The 20016-nt window shown below is 34.2% G+C and overlaps 1 protein-coding gene across 2 annotated transcripts in view; it reads left to right on the top strand.

Annotated features, from left to right (window-relative positions):
- LOC132730169 (dynein beta chain, ciliary-like) overlaps positions 1-20016 on the top strand; it is a 40785-nt gene that overhangs the window by 14380 nt on the left and 6389 nt on the right. For both annotated transcript variants that reach the window (XM_060716024.1, XM_060716025.1), the window contains 27 exons: positions 881-1026; positions 1383-1503; positions 1816-1985; positions 3524-3746; positions 4140-4343; positions 4592-4993; positions 5677-5922; positions 6157-6381; positions 6668-6886; positions 7132-7284; positions 7710-7943; positions 8111-8403; positions 8569-8725; positions 9017-9279; positions 9575-9806; positions 11731-11925; positions 12213-12700; positions 14140-14422; positions 14577-14750; positions 15024-15497; positions 15756-15995; positions 16963-17124; positions 17326-17949; positions 18159-18320; positions 18578-18811; positions 19326-19586; positions 19734-19880. In XM_060716024.1, coding sequence (XP_060572007.1) covers positions 881-1026; positions 1383-1503; positions 1816-1985; positions 3524-3746; positions 4140-4343; positions 4592-4993; positions 5677-5922; positions 6157-6381; positions 6668-6886; positions 7132-7284; positions 7710-7943; positions 8111-8403; positions 8569-8725; positions 9017-9279; positions 9575-9806; positions 11731-11925; positions 12213-12700; positions 14140-14422; positions 14577-14750; positions 15024-15497; positions 15756-15995; positions 16963-17124; positions 17326-17949; positions 18159-18320; positions 18578-18811; positions 19326-19586; positions 19734-19880 — 6732 coding nt within the window. The remainder of the gene's footprint in view (positions 1-880; positions 1027-1382; positions 1504-1815; positions 1986-3523; positions 3747-4139; positions 4344-4591; positions 4994-5676; positions 5923-6156; positions 6382-6667; positions 6887-7131; positions 7285-7709; positions 7944-8110; positions 8404-8568; positions 8726-9016; positions 9280-9574; positions 9807-11730; positions 11926-12212; positions 12701-14139; positions 14423-14576; positions 14751-15023; positions 15498-15755; positions 15996-16962; positions 17125-17325; positions 17950-18158; positions 18321-18577; positions 18812-19325; positions 19587-19733; positions 19881-20016) is intronic.

Raw genomic sequence — 20016 nt, forward strand, 5'->3', positions numbered from 1 at the left:
TCCACCCATTTCCTTATGATTTAGGTCTTTAATATGGTACATTCCATCCATTTCTTTATGATTCATGTCTTTAACATGGTACATTCCATCCATTTCTTTATGATTCATGCTTTTAATATGGTACATTCCACCCATTTCCTTATGATTTAGGTCTTTAATATGGTACATTCCATCCATTTCTTTATGATTCATGTCTTTAACATGTTACATTCCATCCATTTCTTTATGATTAATGCCTTTAATATGGTACATTCCACCCATTTCCTTATGATTCATGTCTTTAACATGGTACATTCCATCCATTTCTTTAAGATTAATGTCTTTAATATGGTACATTCCACCCATTTCCTTATGATTCCTGTCTTTAATATGGTACATTCCAGGCACTTCCTTATGATTTATGTCTTTAATATGGTACATTCCATCCATTTCTTTATGATTAATGCCTTTAATATGGTACATTCTACCCATTTCCTTATGATTCATGTCTTTAACATGGTACATTCCATCAATTTCTTTAAGATTAATGTCTTTAATATGGTACATTCCACCCATTTCCTTATGATTCCTGTCTTTAATATGGTACATTCCAGGCACTTCCTTATGATTTATGTCTTTAATATGGTACATTCCACCCATTTCTTTGTGATTTATGTCTTTAATATGGTACATTTCACCCATTTCTTAATGATTTATGTCTTTAATATGGTACACTCCACCCATTTTTAAATTACAATTTTAATTATAATAATAATCATCATCTACATATTTACATGCCATTAAGAAAATTAAGCTGATATTATTTTGTTGCTATTTTAGAAATTAAACCTAAATATTTTTCTTGTTAAGAAATTAAACTGAGATAATTTTGTTTATTTAGGAGCACTACCAGCCTGATCTTGAAGACATGGAAGAGTTATCTGACATGAGACAAGAACTGATGGATCGTATACAGAACATCATGAACAAGAGCATGGAGTACCGTAACTCCTTCGACAACTACGCCTACCTCTGGGTTGATGACAGGTATATTGTCTTAAATGACTTATTTTTTACCATCTTTAAAAAAGGATGATTTTGATTTGATTTTTATACTTGAACCTGCTGGAACCAAACATGATTAGCTATTGCCACCAGTATAGTCAGTCCAGCCTGCACATCTATGCAGTCTGAACAGGCACTATATTGTATGTTGACCAACTTCAAATTTTCATCTTGGTATCCCCAAAATTTGTAATTGACAGTTCCAATGATGGAAGCTGGACTAGTCCATTTAAGAAATTTTACAAGTTTAGAGTTACTGATTAAGCTTACTTTTTAAACACTTATGAAAAACTATGTTCTGCTGCACTGGTATATGAAGTGTTAAATCTTTATTTCAGGAATGAGTTTATGCGTCAGTTCTTACTGTACGGTCATGTACTCACCACTGAAGAGATTGAAGCTCACGCTGAAGATGGTGTGCCAGAGAATCCTCCAACCCTGAAACAGTTCAAGGAACAGGTAAATGTGATACTGGTGTTAAATTTAAAGTAGGTGCTTCTTTGTTATAGAAATCTTTTTCATTTAATTTATTTGCAATATGAACTGATCTTAAAACACTTTATGTATTAAAACCTTACCTTTTCAAAATTAGTGTTTTTCCCAAATTTCAACAATATCTGGATTTGAAATCAGTTATAAATGTCTTAGTTGTATTTTTAATGTTGTTAATACTCATAATTATTTAATCTTGTATCAGTATGTAAACATTAAAAGGTAGACAGCTTTTAAAATAGTTTCAAATCAAACAATTTTCATTTTCTTTGTTTTAAGATTGACACATATGAGAAGATCTATGAGGAATGTGAGCAGATCAACCCATTGAAAGTGTTTGACAGTTGGTTCAGGATTGACGGGAAACCTTTCAAACAGGCTCTCCTGAACATCATCAAGAGATGGAGCTTCATGTTCAAACAACATCTCATTGATCATGTGACCAACAGGTATTGTATAAAGTTTTCCCATATCCCATAGACCAAATGCGTTATTTGTGAATAAAGATTGTTTTTATCGCATAGATGATTTGACCAGATTCATGCAGGTATATACAATTTGTTAAACACCATGGACCAGGCTACCAACGGTTATATACAGTGAAAGTTGAGAAAACCGGACGCTGAGAAAATCGGAACACTCTAAATACCGGACGAATATTTCAGTCCCAAAATTTCCCTTTGTTAAACTTTTGCATTAAACATTGACAATAACGGAATCTGTTAAAACCGATTATCGGACGGTTGATAGTGGACCATGAAGTCAATTATATAGATAATAACCCTGACAATACCGGACGGCGAAGGTGTGAATAACCTTGTGTACTGGTCAATTGGTTTTGTCTAAAATGCTAACTGAGCGGTAATGGGACACTGATTGTCTCATTTGTTTATTATGTCCGTTTTCACAGTTTGAGTTATTGAAAGGCATAGATGTTACCCTTGTATATTAATGCCAAAATGTACCAGGAATTTTTAAGTTAAAATCAGTATAAATAAAAAATGAGTAGTTTTATACTGCGTTCCTTTTGTATATTCATTTCCCAAAATATCTATGCATTTATCGGCGCCAAGTTCTATTCCATCACCAAAAAGAATTCGACGATAGCTTTCTATAATTGACCAAGTTGAATTAATGAAAGACAGTGAAACTTTGCCAAACCTTTAAATAAGGCATCGACAATATTTACAGTGGAAGGGGGGCATTATTAAAAATAAACAAAGTAAACTATGTTCGTTAAATCATTATCCTGTACCCAAATGTAAACAAGTGCGGATATAATAGAACTGTATCGTTATGAGGTAACTGCTCTTTGTTTTAAATGAAAATTTTATTGTATTTAGATGCAATAAAGTGACAAAAATAGATAAAAAATGTTACTTTGTAACTTATCATTTCTTTAACAATTTCGTACATATGATCATGAAAATGTAAATATACAGCACCCGTTGTAAGTCAGTGCTCGGTACATAGGATTCTAAAGGGGACATTGAGAAAACCGGACCGCTGAGAAAACCGGACAAAACCCACATCCCGAAAGCCGTCCAGTTTTCTCAACTTTCACTGTATCTCGCCTACCATGTGACCTTTATGAAAATAAAATTTACTTTCACTCATTGAACATATTACCAGCTAGGTATTTATACAATGTTTTTTTATATATCTCTCTTTTTTTATGTGACTGACAGTTCTTTTCAGTTTGTTATATCTCATAGGCAATGTGACCTACAGATGTATAAAGTTTGGTGTATCTAATAAACAATGTGATCTTCATATAGTATTTGAATTTTCTTTACATGTAAACACATAGACCTTGTGATATATGTGTGTATTAAGTTTCTTTATCTTACAGTCCAGGCAATGTGAGCTTACTTATTTTTGCTGTACGTCATTTACCATTATGATAAGGAGGATATGTTCTTTGTATATGGAAAATAAACATTTGAATTCATCCTTTAACCGAAAAATATCTTTTTGACTTTTTCAGCTTGAAGGAGCTTGGTGAATTCATCAAGGTGACAGATAAGGGTTTGACAAAGCCAGTGGAGGAAGGACAGTTCGAGGAACTAGTTGAGTGCATGGGTCACTTGATTGCAGTGAAGGACCGACAGGCAAACACTGATGACATGTTTGATCCTCTGAAACAGACAATAGAGTTACTGAAAACCTATGACCAGGAGATGCCAGAGGAGGTTCATCTGCAGCTACAGGTATGTATTATATAATCTAGAAATACTTTTAGATTGATGAAGAAATTTATTGAAGCCTTAATGTAGCAAAATATTTCACTGACGTCCATCTCTAAAATGTCTTATATATTTGACAGTGTTGTATTTGTATAGCTCTGATATTAATTATTATTATTGATCTATTATATACCCAATAAAAGTGGAACATGAATTTTAACTGAAGTTGCAAAAATGTTTTGAAATTTTAGAACAGAAATTGTTTAAGTGATTGAATAGCTCAGTTAATTGGAAGGAACTAGCAAACTTTAAGTTTTAAAATATCATCACAGTTGGTGCATATTGGACAAAACATTGAATTTTAACCTAAATTTGTCTTGAAATTATTAATTTTTTTTCTTCACATTACTTACTAAGGAATTGCCCGAACAATGGAACAACACCAAGAAGATTGCGATTACCAGTAAACAACAGGTGGCACCACTACAGGCAACAGAGGTGGCCAATATCAGAAGGAAGAGTGCAACATTTGACGTGAACCAGCACAAATTCAGAGAAAAGTTCCGACAGATTTCGGCATTCAAATATGACTGTGAAAGACCATATGAGTCCCTTGACAAGGTTTGTAGATTGAATTGCTGCTTTTGATTGCCTTTTTTCATAGAGCAAATTAATTATAATGAGGTTTTAATAGTGGATTTTATAATAGAATAGAACAATAGTCTATAAATTTACCTTAGCCAAATTTATAGTCAACATATACATCACAATTGACAGTTGAAAATTGGAGTTACAAATGTGAAATATGATTATTATATGAAATGAAATTTTTTAAACATTTTGCAAACATCAATGTTTCTTATCTACAGTACCATGAAGAAATTGCTGGTATGGAGAAGGAGATGAGAGTTCTTCTAGACTCTGCTGCACTCTTTGAAGTGAATGTGCCAGACTTCAAGCAGCTGAAGCAATGTCGCAAGGAGATCAAGATGTTGAAGACACTCTGGGATTATGTGATAATGGTGAGGAGCAGTATTGATGACTGGAAGACAACACCATGGAAGGAAATCAATGTGGAACAGATGGACATGGATTGTAAGAAATTTGCCAAAGACATCCGTGCACTGGACAAGGAAATGAGGGCATGGGACACTTACAGTGGTGTAGAGAATGTAGTGAAGAACATGCTGACATCACTCCGTGCCGTAAGTGAGCTGCAGAATCCAGCTATCAGAGAGAGACATTGGCAGCAACTTATGGCTGCTACCAAGGTAATATTTACCAGCTGATCACTTATTTTATGAAAAGCTTCTGTAGTTCTTTGGAAATTTCATTTTCAACTATAGGTGCTTCTTAATTTAGCCAAGCGTTTGTTGATAGTGTTTTGATCAAGGTTGTTTTAGACAAGACAGTATGGCTTGTAACTGGTGGCAAAGACCATTTATATTCTTTGGTTAGGATCTTTACGTTATGATGAAAGCCTAGTCCTTCCTTCTTATCAAATAATTAATTTAATTTTTATTCAAATTCTACGGCCTCCATGGTCGAGGGGTTAGAGTCGATGACTTCTAATCAAGTTACCTCTCTGGCGTGGGTTCGATCCCCGGGAGATGCTTTGCTAGTTTAGCACGGATGAATGTAGTCTAGTACTGGTGTAACTCTCCAGGAACGATGGTTAGGAAACTACCCGCCTATCCTAACAAACAAACAAACATATTCAAAATCTCATCACTGTTTAATCTTGAGTCACAATTTCTTAGTTTTAAAATAGTGGAAAGCAGAATCCCTAAAAAAAGCGCAACACGGCAAAATTAAGTCTTAATTGAATTGTAAATATCATAGAAGCAACTTTTTGACACAGTCTAAATATTCAGTATGATATAAATTTTATCCATCTTGTACTAGAAAATGTGTCTGTATCAATATAATGAAAAAATAAATTGTGTTTTTGTAGGTACGCTTTGTCATGGACGAGAGCACAACATTGGCAGATTTGTTGTCCCTCAACCTTCATAACTTTGAGGATGATGTGAGAAACATTGTAGACAAGGCCGTGAAAGAAATGAGCATGGAAAAGGTATTGAAGGAACTTGATGTCACATGGGCTCAGATGGAGTTTGAGCATGATCCTCATCCACGTACAAAGATCACAATGTTGAAGACAAGTGAAGAGCTTATTGAAACTCTTGAAGACAACCAGGTACTTTTTTTCCCAAGTATCGCAAATGTTAGTGGTATTTGTAATGGTCGTATTTTTAAGCTTTTGTCATTATAATTTACATTCTATGGTGAGGCAAATACAAAGGTTCAGCTAAAATGTTCTATGACAATTAAATGTTAAATATTTGTATATGAAAACAGTTCAAAGACCATACACACAGTGCACACAATGTATAAAAACTGCATGCTTACAACATAATTTTTTTCAAACCAGGTACAACTTCAAAACATGCTTACCTCCAAGTACATTGCCCACTTCCTGCAAGAAGTGTCCACATGGCAGAAGAAGTTGTCTACGGCTGACCAGGTTATTGGAATCTGGATGGAAGTACAGAGAACATGGTCCCATCTTGAGAGTATCTTTATTGGCTCTGAGGATATCAGAAACCAACTGCCAGAAGATTCTAAACGATTTGATGGCATTGACACAGACTTCAAAGTTAGTTTTTGTTTCATTCTACAATGTTAGACAGCTTGAGAACAAAAATGGTTTTATTTAGATTTGCATGTCACGTGACAATGTGGGGCTAGGTATTATTTATTTGTTATCCGTCCCTGATGTAATGATAAAAACTGTTTTTTATTTATGCTTTTGATTTGATATGGGATTTTGATATGGAGGATAAAGATTATGAAGCAGTAACTGTAAAAATCGATTTAGTTAGAGTAATTTAAAAAAGACCAAGAAAGATGATAATACCTTTTATTCCATGGATTAATTGTAGGAACTTGTGAAAGAAGTTGAAAAAACCAAGAACGTGGTTGAAGCCACAAATATTCCAAACCTCTTTGAAAGACTAGAAACCCTTCAAGGTCAGCTGACCCTTTGCGAGAAGGCTTTGGCAGAATACCTCGAGACCAAGAGATTGGCGTTTCCACGTTTCTACTTTGTCTCTTCTGCTGATTTGCTGGACATTCTGTCCAACGGCAACAACCCAAGTGTGGTAAGTGTTGAACAGTAGGAAGTTTTATCAGATGTTTTTAATTAACCCAATTTAATGGTACATGTTATAGTCTTATCTTATTCATAGTTCAATATAATTGAAAACAACAGATATAAGCACAGCATTTGGATTCTGTAATTAGAAAAACTTACATATTCCATATAGTTCCCTATCCCACAATTAGATGTAAAATTGTAAAAGAAATTTCAGTGATGTTTAGATATACATATTGTATTTATTTATAGGTTGCTCGTCACTTGACCAAGTTATTTGACAGTATGGCTAAACTGAAGTTTAAGCAAGATGACAAGGGTAATGATACCAAGGTGGCACTTGGAATGTTCAGTAAGGACGGGGAATATGTTGATCTTGACGCCGAGTGTGATCTTGGTGGGCAGGTATGTAGGATATGACATCTTAGATATATAGCAATTTTGTCTTAGCTATGTCATCAGTAGTGTGTTGCACAGACTGCACATCTCTGCACATATCAGTGTGCTTTTTCTTTTAAGTTAATTGATTGAAGCTAGTTTAATTCTATTAATCTGATAAGCAGGCAGGAAAATTCTAAAATGGCACTGTGCTATTTAAAATTGAAAGCTACGAAATTATTTTTACAATCTTGTAAGAAATTGTTTGCTTTAAGGGATTTGAGCGTGGTTTAAAGTTATAATTATGTTTATAAATGTCCATTATTTTATTTGACAGATTCAGTATATAATTGAATACACTTCTCTTTCTTGCAGTAAGGTTTTACTTGGCATGATTATGTTCCATGTGCTAATGTTGATTAAATTTACGTAAATATGTCTAATGTTTAAAGGTTGAAGTATGGTTGATGAGATTATTGGAACGCCATTGTGCAACGGTCCGATACCAGATGACAGAAGCTGTACAGTCATATGATGAGAAACCACGTGACCAGTGGCTTTTTGATTTCCCTGCTCAGGTTGCATTGTGTGGTACACAGATTTGGTGGACCACAGAAGTCAACATTGCCTTCAGCCGTCTTGAGGAAGGTTACGAAAATGCTCTCAAAGATTACAACAAGAAACAGGTAAAATCATATCTGGAGATTTTCTTAATTTTGAAATGACAATATGAATCAGCATAGGGTACTCAGTTTTTGTGCTTCATGTACTGTAATATTTCCTTAAAGTAAAATTTGATATACAATAAGAGATATACTAGTAATTTTAATGCATCAGAATGTTTTATTTACAGATCACTCAATTGAACTCTTTGATTACCATGTTGATCGGCAAGTTGTCCTCTGGAGATCGTCAAAAGATCATGACAGTGTGTACTATTGATGTACACGCTCGAGACGTCATTGGAAAACTGATCGCCACAAAGGTTGACAGTTCCCAGGCTTTCGCTTGGTTGTCACAGCTGCGACACAGATGGGACGACAATGAACGTGATTGTTTCGCTAACATTTGTGATGCTCAGTTCAGATATTCCCATGAGTACCTAGGAAATACGCCACGTCTTGTCATCACCCCATTGACTGACAGGTAACCGTATAATACAAATTTGTCTTGTAGGAAATGCATGTTATCTTGATAAATCAGAGTTGCAATTTTTTTTACCTATGAACCTTGATTATAATTTATTCCTGAAAATAGTTAACAATATGTAAGTTTGCATATGATAAAACATTATTTCTGTTGTTATTGTAGATGCTACATCACTTTGACACAGTCCCTCCATTTGATTATGAGTGGAGCCCCAGCGGGGCCTGCCGGTACAGGAAAGACAGAGACCACCAAGGATCTGGGTCGTGCCCTTGGTATCATGGTATACGTGTTCAACTGTTCTGAACAGATGGACTACAAGGTCAGTGAAAATTGTCTCCCTTTAAAAATATTTTTCATAGTTTAATTTAATTACAGTCCATTTGATTTTTTTCTTTTGAAAGTGACACAACATTAAAGATGTATTGATATGAGTATGTAGCAAGTTAGAAAAAATGTTTTGGTTTTAAGAAGGTAAATCTGAGACAGAAAAAGACAATTTTACCAGATTTTGTTAACTAAAATACCGTTTTATTTTTTTTTCATTTGTTTTACTGGACTTCACTTTCTCATATTTTTAATGTTAATGTGAATTCTTGAACTTTGTTTTCAGTCCATTGGTAACATCTACAAAGGTTTAGCCCAGTCAGGAGCCTGGGGATGTTTTGACGAGTTCAACCGTATTGCTGTTGAAGTGTTGTCTGTGGTAGCCGTACAGGTGAAATGTATCCAAGACGCCATCAAATACAAGAAACAACGATTTGACTTCCTTGGAGAAAATATTGTGTTGAAAGCAACTGTAGGTCTTTTCATTACCATGAATCCAGGATATGCTGGACGTACAGAACTGCCAGAAAATCTGAAAGCCCTCTTCAGGTTTGTTTTGTCTAATTTTGTTTGTTCATATCATGTATGTGTAAGATAAAACGTGAGACTTTTTTCTATTTTTCTAAAATTTATGTCTTTGTTTCATATGTATATTTTGACATTTCTATGATTTAAACAGGTCATATGTTATGTGAATCTTAAACCAATGATGTGAAATTTCTATTATTTAAATTATCCATGTGCTTTGGTAAAAGCGCCAATATCATGATCTTTTTTATGTATTGAACAGATCATGTTCTGGATTTTTTTATATTAATAATGTAAAATTTTTCATTTGAAACAGACCTTGTGCTATGGTTGTACCGGACTTTGAGCTGATTGCTGAAATCATGTTGGTGGCTGAAGGTTTCTTGGATGCCAGACTGCTAGCCAGAAAGTTCTTGACACTGTACAGCTTGTGTAGGGAGCTGTTGTCTAAACAGGACCATTATGATTGGGGTCTACGTGCTATCAAATCAGTGTTGGTGGTGGCTGGTTCCCTGAAAAGAAATGATCCAGACAGGCCTGAAGACCAGGTATAGAATATAATTGTTTCCTTACATGCAATAACAGCAATTATTTCTATTTGGGTGTTTTAACACATTATATATAAACAATACTACATTAACTAAAATTGACACACCATGGACTGTACATGACAATGTCTTTAATAAAACAGATTGCAAAAGTAAGAAAATAGTACATTTAAATAGATACCTTGTCTTATTTTCAAGCAAGATATAACGCTTGTAATGTTAAACCCTGCTATGTGTAAGAATTCCATGATATTGGATATTTTTATTTATGATATTGGTACTCGCAAATAAAAAATAATGTTATAATAACTTCTTAATTTATTTTGGTTTTAAAAAGTACATTGTAAAATGTTAATTCTTGAAGGAATCATTTTTTACTACTGATTTTTGTAGCATCTTAAAGAATATCCAATTTTACCATGTCATGTACTATACAAATATAAAATGCGTACAATAGTTTGTAATGCTATATATCAACTTACATATATATATAATATTTTGTGTTTTCTCAATCCTGCGACAACATCTTTCTGCGATGAAGAAAGGTTCATTCATCAATCTTAATGTCACATTTTTTTAACACATCTATGTTTTTTTTCATATCTCTCTAACCTTACCTTTCATAGAATAATGTCATTGATTTAATTATTTTTTCTTTGCAAGTTTAGTCATTATATTGTCTTTAATTCAGCCATTATGTCTATATGAGCACACTGTACACACAAAAATGATGTTTATAATGATATGTGATGTACATTTTTTCTGTTAGCAAGATCTAGATTTGTTCAATCAAATCATTCATGACGACGAGAATGAATCTGCCCCTCAGGAAGTGCAAATTTCATTTCTTTGCCCACATGCAGCTAAGGTTTGTTCACGCAGAGGTCTTCGATGCTTTCCTCGTCATTTGTCGTGAACACGTTAACGTTTATATTTCAGATTCACTTGAGTGAATTTGATGATCCTATTGCACCCAGACGTTCCATCCATCCTGCTGTATTTCTTCATCAGGAGAACGTTAGAACCCTCACCTATTGTTGTTTACATTTCATCATAATGTTGTACAAATGTTTTTTCAGTATTTGGTCGACACTTTGTGGTGACACCTTGTATCAACATGACATGTAGCATGAATTAAGCACAGTTTTATCTTATTTCAGAAATCTTGACTGGAAACCGTTTAGTTTCTTTCAGTTAACGGCACTAAAACATCCAGTAATCACAAAATAAATGAAAAAAAAGCTTTGTTATTTTCTCAGGTGTTTTAACTGATCATATCAAGGATACTTAAATTTTGTAAGAAAAAATTGTAAAAGAGATTACAATCGTTTTGCATGCTATGATTTCTGGCATTTTTATTTATTGACCCGTTATCAGTTTAAACAATTGAACATTGTTACTTTGTTACCGTTTTTGTTTCAACAATTGAACATTGTAACTTTGTTTCCATTTTTGAACATATTGCATTGTTTTGTATCATTTAAAAGATGGTGCAATGTTGCATGTGACATTGTGCAGTATTTTATTTGTCAGTCAAAATGTTGTAAAATTACTTTTTTGGTTCCATTTTGTTGTCAGTTGAACCTACGTTAATGTATTAAAATACATTTTTTACATAAAGTTTAAAATCGAAGCATTACCGAACATTATCTTTTGAAATTCTTTAAGTTTAAGTGTCAGTCTGAGTAGTGATATAGTTAATTGTAGAAACAAACATTCACTTGTATAATGTATATATATGTTAGAAATAATTCACCATGATATCAACGTTGAAAACTACCAACACTTTAATTAGGAAATCATACATTTATCATTCTGACCTTAATTAGAGTTTCCATTTTTTCAGCTTAAACCTCATGTTGTAAAATTTTGAAAATTACGTCATATATTGCAAGTGTTTAATATATTTATCTAATTTTACCAGGTACTTATGAGAGCATTGAGAGACTTCAATCTTCCCAAGATCGTTACTGATGACGTACCAATTATTATGGGTCTCATTGGTGATTTGTTCCCGGCTCTAGATGTACCAAGAAAGCGTGACATGGACTTTGAGAAGCTGATCAGACAGGCAACACTTGATCAGAAACTCCAGCCAGAGGATAACTTTATTCTTAAGGTAAAATTTTTTCTTTGTATTGCACAACCACATACTAAAAAAAGGGAACAAGGTATAGTGTAATAAAAGACATAAATACGTTACTTAGTCTCTCAAGATATTTAGTGGTAATTTTAACAGCTGTCCTATAGCCTTTGATTGAGCATTATTTATTAAAAGTAAAACCAGTTAAAGTATATGACCTTGACATTAACAATTTCTTTGAAAAATATATCAGAGATAGAGCATAGTCAAGCATTTGCTTTCCTTTAGAATACTTATGATGAATTTACCAAATATTGTAACAGGTAGTACAACTACAAGAGTTGTTTGAAGTACGTCACTCAGTATTCTTGCTCGGTAGTGCTGGAGCAGGCAAGAGTAAGGTATGGAATACTTTAATCCGCACCTACAAGAACCAGGGACGCAAACCCCAGGCCATTGATCTTGACCCCAAAGCTGTCACAAACAATGAACTGTTTGGAATCATCAACCCAGCAACTCGTGAATGGAAAGATGGATTGTTTTCTGTGATCATGAGAGATTTGGCCAATCTGACAACTGACGGCCCCAAGTGGATTGTCCTTGATGGTGACATAGATCCTATGTGGATTGAATCTCTTAACACTGTCATGGATGACAACAAGGTCCTTACATTGGCTAGTAATGAGAGAATTCCACTGACACCTTCAATGAGACTGTTGTTTGAGATCAGTCACTTGAGAACTGCTACCCCAGCTACCGTATCCAGGGCTGGTATTCTCTTTATCAACACTACAGATCTTGGCTGGAACCCGTAAGTCTTTCTTTCATTCATTGAATATCATTGCTTTTATTTATAAGGATCTTTCTTTTGATTGTTTCTATTAAGTCTACATTTCATAAACGATCATGAAAGATAACGCTTTTAGATAAATGTTGATACAGAAGTTATTCTAGTTAGATTGTGTAAGAAGCATTTAGCTTATAGATACTTTTTATGCCCCCACTGAGTCGGAGCATATAGCGTTGCACTTGTCCGTCCGTACGTCCGCCAGTCCGTACGCCGGTCCGCACGTCCCGAAATCTTGTGAACGCAACTCCTATTAAACCGGATGGCAGATTTTGCTTAAACTTCCAGGGATGAACAACCTTAATGTGTAGATGGAAGTAAAGGAAGGAATTTTCGCTGGGACCAAATTTAACAGAATTATGGCCCTTTGTTATTTTTTCACTATTTACTGTAGAAATTTTGTGAACGCAACTCCTCTTATACAGGATGGCAGATTTTGCTTAAACTTTCAGGGATGAACAACCTTAATGTGTAGATGGTTGTAAAGGAAGAACTTTTTTGCTGCGACCAAATTTAACAGAATTATGGCCCTTTGTTGATTTTTTCACTATATACCATATATAAATTTTGTGAACGCAACTCCTCTTAAACCGGATGGCAGATTTTGCTTAAACTTCTGTGGATGAACAACCTGAATGTGTTGATGGCAGTACAGGAAGGAATTTTTGCTGCGACCAAATTTAACAGGATTATGGCCCTTTGTTGATTTTTTTCACTATATACCATATATATGTTGTCAGTGGGGGCATCCGTGTCATTTGGACACAGTTATAGTTTCTAATGCGTTCCTGAAACCACTTATTACAAAGCAATAAATGTAAATTTTCTACGGCTTGCCTTAAATGGCTTTTAACCCGTGCCGCTAGCAATACTAAGATTACTTGTCTGACACGTTAGCCATGCTGCCACATCTATTATATATTGTATTATGTCCGCATTTATGTCGTTTTCATATTTCATAGACTGAACATTTCTATTATTGTTAAAGCTTAAAGATCCTGTATGTTTTGTGATTGATATTGTTACTGTATGTATCACACACTTGCAAAATATTATATATGTATATAATTATGCAAATAAAACAATTTTCAAACATCCAAGAATATGTAAAATGTGTACTGCAAATATTTGTGCACATTATATTTAATCAATAAGTTACATGCATTCATTTCTTATTGGAAAATTTGAATTGGAATTTATAGAAAATAAATTTCTAATTACCTCCCTTTATTTACGCAAAATGTTAAATTGGGTAATATCTTTATAGATAATGCTTATTTGAACTTACAAGATTGACAAATCTTAATTTGAGCGTCATATTTATGAAATAAAGCCATGATAAAAATGTGTTACAGGATCTTTAATGAAGTGTTTTTATTTTACTTTTTTATTTGTTTTATCAGATTTGTACAGAGTTGGATAGACACACGTGAAGTACAGTCTGAGAGAGCTAACTTGCTGATCTTGTTTGAGAAATACGTACCAGTCTTACTGGACACCATGAAACATCGATTTAAGAAAATCACCCCAATTGTCGAGATCAGTCACGTTCAGATGTTGTGTCATCTTCTCGAGTGTCTTCTGGTACCAGAAAACACGCCGCCAGATTGTCCAAAAGAATTATACGAGCTCTACTTTGTGTTTGCATCTGTCTGGGCTTTTGGTGGCTGCACATTCCAAGATCAGGTATGATTTCCTCAAAATAACTTGCCATATTTACATTTTTTTAGTACATTTGTATATCACTTTTTCATTGTGGAAAACGACTTTCAATATTGCTATTTTAAAATGTTTTAACTTTATTTTTGCACTTAACCGACGTATTTCTTTACTTTCAAAGCTGATTGACTACAGAGTAGAATTCACAAAATGGTGGATAACTGAGTTCAAGACAATTAAGTTCCCTGCTCAAGGTACAGTGTTTGATTACTACATTGACAATGAAACACACAAGTTTGAGCCATGGACAAAGATGGTGTCTAAGTTTGAGCTGGACCCAGATCTTCCTCTCCAAGTAAGTTCCTAACTTATATTTTTTTACCGAAGTACCAGGACACATTATGCTTTCTTAAAAAAATATTGAAAAATTGTGAGAAAAAGATATATTATTATTATTATTGTGCAACATAAAGACATTTTCATCTGAGTTAAAAAAATAGTGTTTAGAGTTTATAATTATGATCAATTTTAAAATAAGCAGCAGATTTTTTTCTAAATTTTGATAAAACACTTTTGGTGACGGGAAAATTTCTTAAGAAACATATAAATCTTGAATTTAACCTTACAGGCAGCATTGGTACACACCTCTGAGACAACAAGAGTTAAATGGTTCTTGGACATGCTGATTGAAAAACGACGCCCAGTGATGTTGGTAGGCAACGCAGGAACAGGTAAAACTGTACTTATGAATGACAAACTGCGTTCACTTGGTGAAGACTACATGGTTGCAAATGTACCATTCAATTTCTACACAACATCACACATGTTGCAAAGTATTCTTGAGAAACCGCTAGAAAAGAAAGCTGGACGTAATTTCGGTCCACCTGGTACACGTCGTCTTATCTACTTTGTTGATGATTTGAACATGCCAGAAGTTGACAAATACTTCACAGTGCAACCCCACACCATGATGAGACAGCATGTTGACCACTCCCATTGGTATGACCGCGCCAAGCTTACCCTGAAGGAAATTCATAACACTCAGTATGTTGCTTGTATGAACCCAACAGCTGGTAGTTTCACCATTGACTCTCGTCTTCAGGTAAATATAAGTTTTTGTCTCGATTGTTAACTATACTGTTTCTGCATGGAGTTTCATTTCTTAATATTTACTGGAATGAATTTATTGATAAATGATTACATGTATTTAACTAGTACACGTTTTTTATAATCTAAGTAGGGGTAATAAAAGATTTTGTTTGTAACAGTTTAAACAGTTGAAAATTACATCATTATTTTCAATAATCCTATTAAAGAGAGTGCTTGTTTTTCAACACAAACTGATGATTTTATTTTTCAGAGACATTTCTGTGTGTTCTCCGTGAACTTCCCGAATCAGGAGGCCTTGCAGACTATCTATACTAGCATCTTATCACAGCATCTTGCCATCAACAGCTTCTCTGGAAATGTACAGAAATACGCTACAACATTGATCAATGGTGCTTTGGCTTTACACAACAAAGTAACATCCACTTTCCTTCCAACAGCCATCAAATTTCACTACGTCTTCAACTTGAGAGATTTGTCTAACATATTCCAGGTATAGTTATACGGTATTCTTGATTGTTTTTCTATTCTTATGCCAATGCTAACACATTTTTATGCCCCCACAATGTGGGTGCATATAACGTTGCACTTATCCGTCTGTCCGTCCCGAAATCTTGTGAACGCAACTCCTCTTAAACCTGATGGCAGATTTTGCTTAAACTTACAGGGATGAACAACCTTAATGTTTAGATGGTAGTAAAGGAAGGAATTTTTGCTGCGACCAAATTTAACAGAATTATGGCCCTTTGTTGATTTTTTCACTATATACTATGTAGAAATTTTGTGAACGCAACTCCTCTTAAACCGGATGGCAGATTTTGCTTAAATTTCCAGAGATTCACAACCTTAATGTGTAGATGGTAGTAAAGGAAGGAATTTTTGCTGCGACCAAATTTAACAGAATTATGGCCCTTTGTTGATTTTTATTTTTCAACTTGTGGCACATGTTGTCCAAAAAATATTTGACCTAGAGGCATAAGATTGACAGAACAGTGGCGTGTGGGGGAATCAGTGTCCTATGGACACATTTCTAGTTTTGTCATATCTCGGCTGTCGATCCAACTTATCTGTTTTCCTGTATAACTAAGCATCTATTACTAATTTATCTGCAAGTGACTAACCACTATTCCCACAGAATTTCTGAATCAGTTGTTATTCGATTTAATTTCCGAGATCAAGATCAGTTGTAATGGGAAATGAAGTCTCGTCTGAGGATTAACGTACCAGAGATCTGTGAAATACTTATTTGTTGTTCTCCTTATTGAGCTTGGCAAACATACATGCCATGTTCTTAATGTGTTTTAGTACTTCTTGCTGTAGATACAATCAATTATATACATAAAATTTTACACTATATTCAGTCATTTTAATTGTTGGAAAATCAAGTCTTAGAATTCAAACATTGACATTTTTCACTCATTTTATTAGACAATATAAATTCTATAAACAATTCTTTACAGGGCGTTATGTTTGCCATGGCCGAATGTGCAAAGACCCCAGTGGATCTTGTTCGTTTATGGATGCATGAAGCTGATCGTGTTTACCGTGACAAGCTTGTTGATGTTCCTGATATGGAAACCTTCGATAAGCTGAGACAAGATATTGTCAAGAAATCGTTTGAGGTATAACTTTATTTGTTTCCTTTTTTTGTCATAACAATCTTTTAAATTTGAGTTTTCACTGGTTAGACTGGGTTATTATTGAAACACTATTTGAAATTCGGTATATTTTGATAAGTTTACATTGTATCAAAATATCTGTAAATAAACCTTTGGAATCAATTTGTATATTTTTTGTATTGTAACCTGTATATTTTATTTTAGGACATTGATGAAGCTGTATTGTACAAACAACCAGTGATATTCTGCCACTTTGCTAGTGGTATTGGAGATCCCAAATATCTTCCGGTGGAAGGGTGGACGGAGCTGAATAAGATTCTTGTAGAAGCTCTGGACAATTACAATGAACTGAATGCTGCAATGAATCTTGTGCTCTTTGAAGATGCCATGTCACATATTTGCAGAATCAATCGTATTCTGGAATCCCCTCGTGGTAACGCACTGCTTATTGGAGTCGGTGGCAGTGGTAAACAGAGCTTGTCAAGACTTTCAGCTTTTATAAGCAGCTTGGATGTATACCAAATAACATTAAAGAAAGGTTATGCTGTAGGTGATTTGAAAGCAGAGCTTGCAACGCTTTACTTGAAAGCAGGTCTGAAGAACATGGGTATTGTTTTCCTTATGACTGACGCTCAAGTGGCAGATGAGAAATTCCTGGTGTTGATCAACGATTTGTTAGCTTCCGGTGAAATTCCTGACCTCTTTGCAGATGATGAATATGAAAATATTATTAATGGTGTACGAAATGAGGTGAAAGGAATGGGGCTTGAGGACAGTCGAGAAAATTGCTGGTCCTTTTTCATAGACAAAGTCCGTAGGACTCTAAAGGTTAGCTGTTCTTTGCATAAATAAAATCTAGAAGTCGTAGTATACTTATTATTTAGACAATGTAAACCTTTACATTTGTCTTGATATTATTTAACATATCATTTTAGTATTAGATTAGACTTCATTACTTAGTCTAGAGCCTTACATATGAATTTTGTACTATTTGAAAGTTAAAAATTTGTCATTGTAATTGAAGTTATGTTTTTTAGGTTGTCCTTTGTTTCTCACCTGTGGGTGCAACATTGCGTGTGCGTAGCCGTAAATTCCCAGCCTTGACAAACTGTACTAGTATTGACTGGTTCCATGAATGGCCCGAGGAGGCGTTGATGTCTGTCTCTGAACGCTTTTTGTCTGAAGGAACTGAATTAACTGTAAGTGGCATTTCCATGTGCTTTTCTAAGTTCTTTGTTAGAATGAAGCAGTTTTTGATGGATAAAAATAATAAAGAGTTTATCTTTCTCTATGAATGAAATGGAAGCTTAAAGTCTGTACAAATGAAATGGATAAAACTGTAAAAAATACATTATTTGCACAGTGTCCTGTTAACAATAAGCAAGTCTGTTTTTAAAAATTAAGCGTGGAAGTATATCCCCTTAGTGTGAGTGTATGTATTGTTATATTCTTTCAGCCTGAGTTATGTGGTTCTATTTCACAATTCATGGCATATGTGCACAAATCTGTCAATGAGAAGAGTCACCAGTACTTCACTAATGAAAGACGTTACAACTACACCACACCTAAAAGTTTCCTGGAACAAATTGCATTGTACCAGAATCTGCTAAGCAAAAAGAATACAGAGTTACAGGCAAAGATTATCCGTCTTGAGAATGGTCTAGAAAAATTGAAGAGCACTGCACAACAGGTATAATACGATAATAAATGACAATAGAATTTATTTCATTAAACTAAGAGATGAATATGATAAATTTCTAATTATCACATATTCGTCCCTACAATTTTTTTTTATGTTAAAAATGGTTAGGCCTTAAGGGGCTGTTCCTATTACCTCCATATGAAATAAATTATATCATAAGATATAGTGGATTATCATGTTTTCTGCATTAGAATGCTGCATTAATTTTTTTTTCATTTTGTCAAAGATCACATTTCTAGTGTCTTTTGTCCTCATTTTGTGATTTAGAAAATTTCTGTAAGAGGTAATGAAATATTGGCATCACAACATTTACTTTTGTTCAAGCATTCAAATATTTCTATTAACTCTCTAAAACGATACAATTGGTTATCAAAGCGGAGAAAGTACAATGTTTAAGTTCAAAAATATTTTGCAACTACTAGGAGTAGTATAACCACAGGAAATTAGTGTATTATTGACTGAATTATTGAGGTACAATTGTTTCCTTTATTTGCATCAATAGGTAGATGATTTGAAAGCCAAGCTTGCCTCCCAAGAGGTTGAACTTGCCCAAAAGAACGAAGATGCCAACAAACTTATTACAGTAGTCGGTGCAGAAACTGAAAAAGTATCAAAAGAGAAAGCTATTGCTGATGAAGAAGAGAAGAAGGTGTCAAAGATAAATGAAGAAGTATCTAAAAAGGCAAAAGATTGTAGTGATGACTTGGCTAAAGCAGAACCTGCTCTGCTTGCTGCTAAAGAAGCTCTGAACACATTGAACAAGGTTAATATTTTGGTTTATGATTCATCAATACACGCATTATACGAAATTGTCATGTAAAAGTTTTAAGAAGAGACAAATGACTGGAACAATATAACCAACAATGTAATAAGCTTCCATAGCTTACATTTATGTTTTGCTTTACTTCAGAATAACTTGACAGAATTGAAGTCTTTCGGTTCCCCACCACCAGCTGTAATAAACGTAGCAGCAGCTGTCATGTGTCTGTTGGCTCCTGGAGGTAAAATTCCCAAGGACAAGAGCTGGAAAGCTGCCAAGAGCTCCATTATGTCAAAGGTAGGTTTCACATTGAAAATCGTTATGGTTCAGTGCTTTTTCTTCGGGGAGTTAAATAAAAAATTGTTTAATTAACGTTTCATTTTTCGTTTTGAGATTTGTTTAAAGGTACTCGGATAACACAGTTTTGAATTAT

The sequence above is a fragment of the Ruditapes philippinarum genome, unplaced genomic scaffold (genome assembly GCF_026571515.1).
Source record: "Ruditapes philippinarum isolate M1 unplaced genomic scaffold, ASM2657151v2 ctg1114_1_1_1_1, whole genome shotgun sequence".
Classification (NCBI taxonomy): Eukaryota; Metazoa; Mollusca; class Bivalvia; order Venerida; family Veneridae; genus Ruditapes; species Ruditapes philippinarum.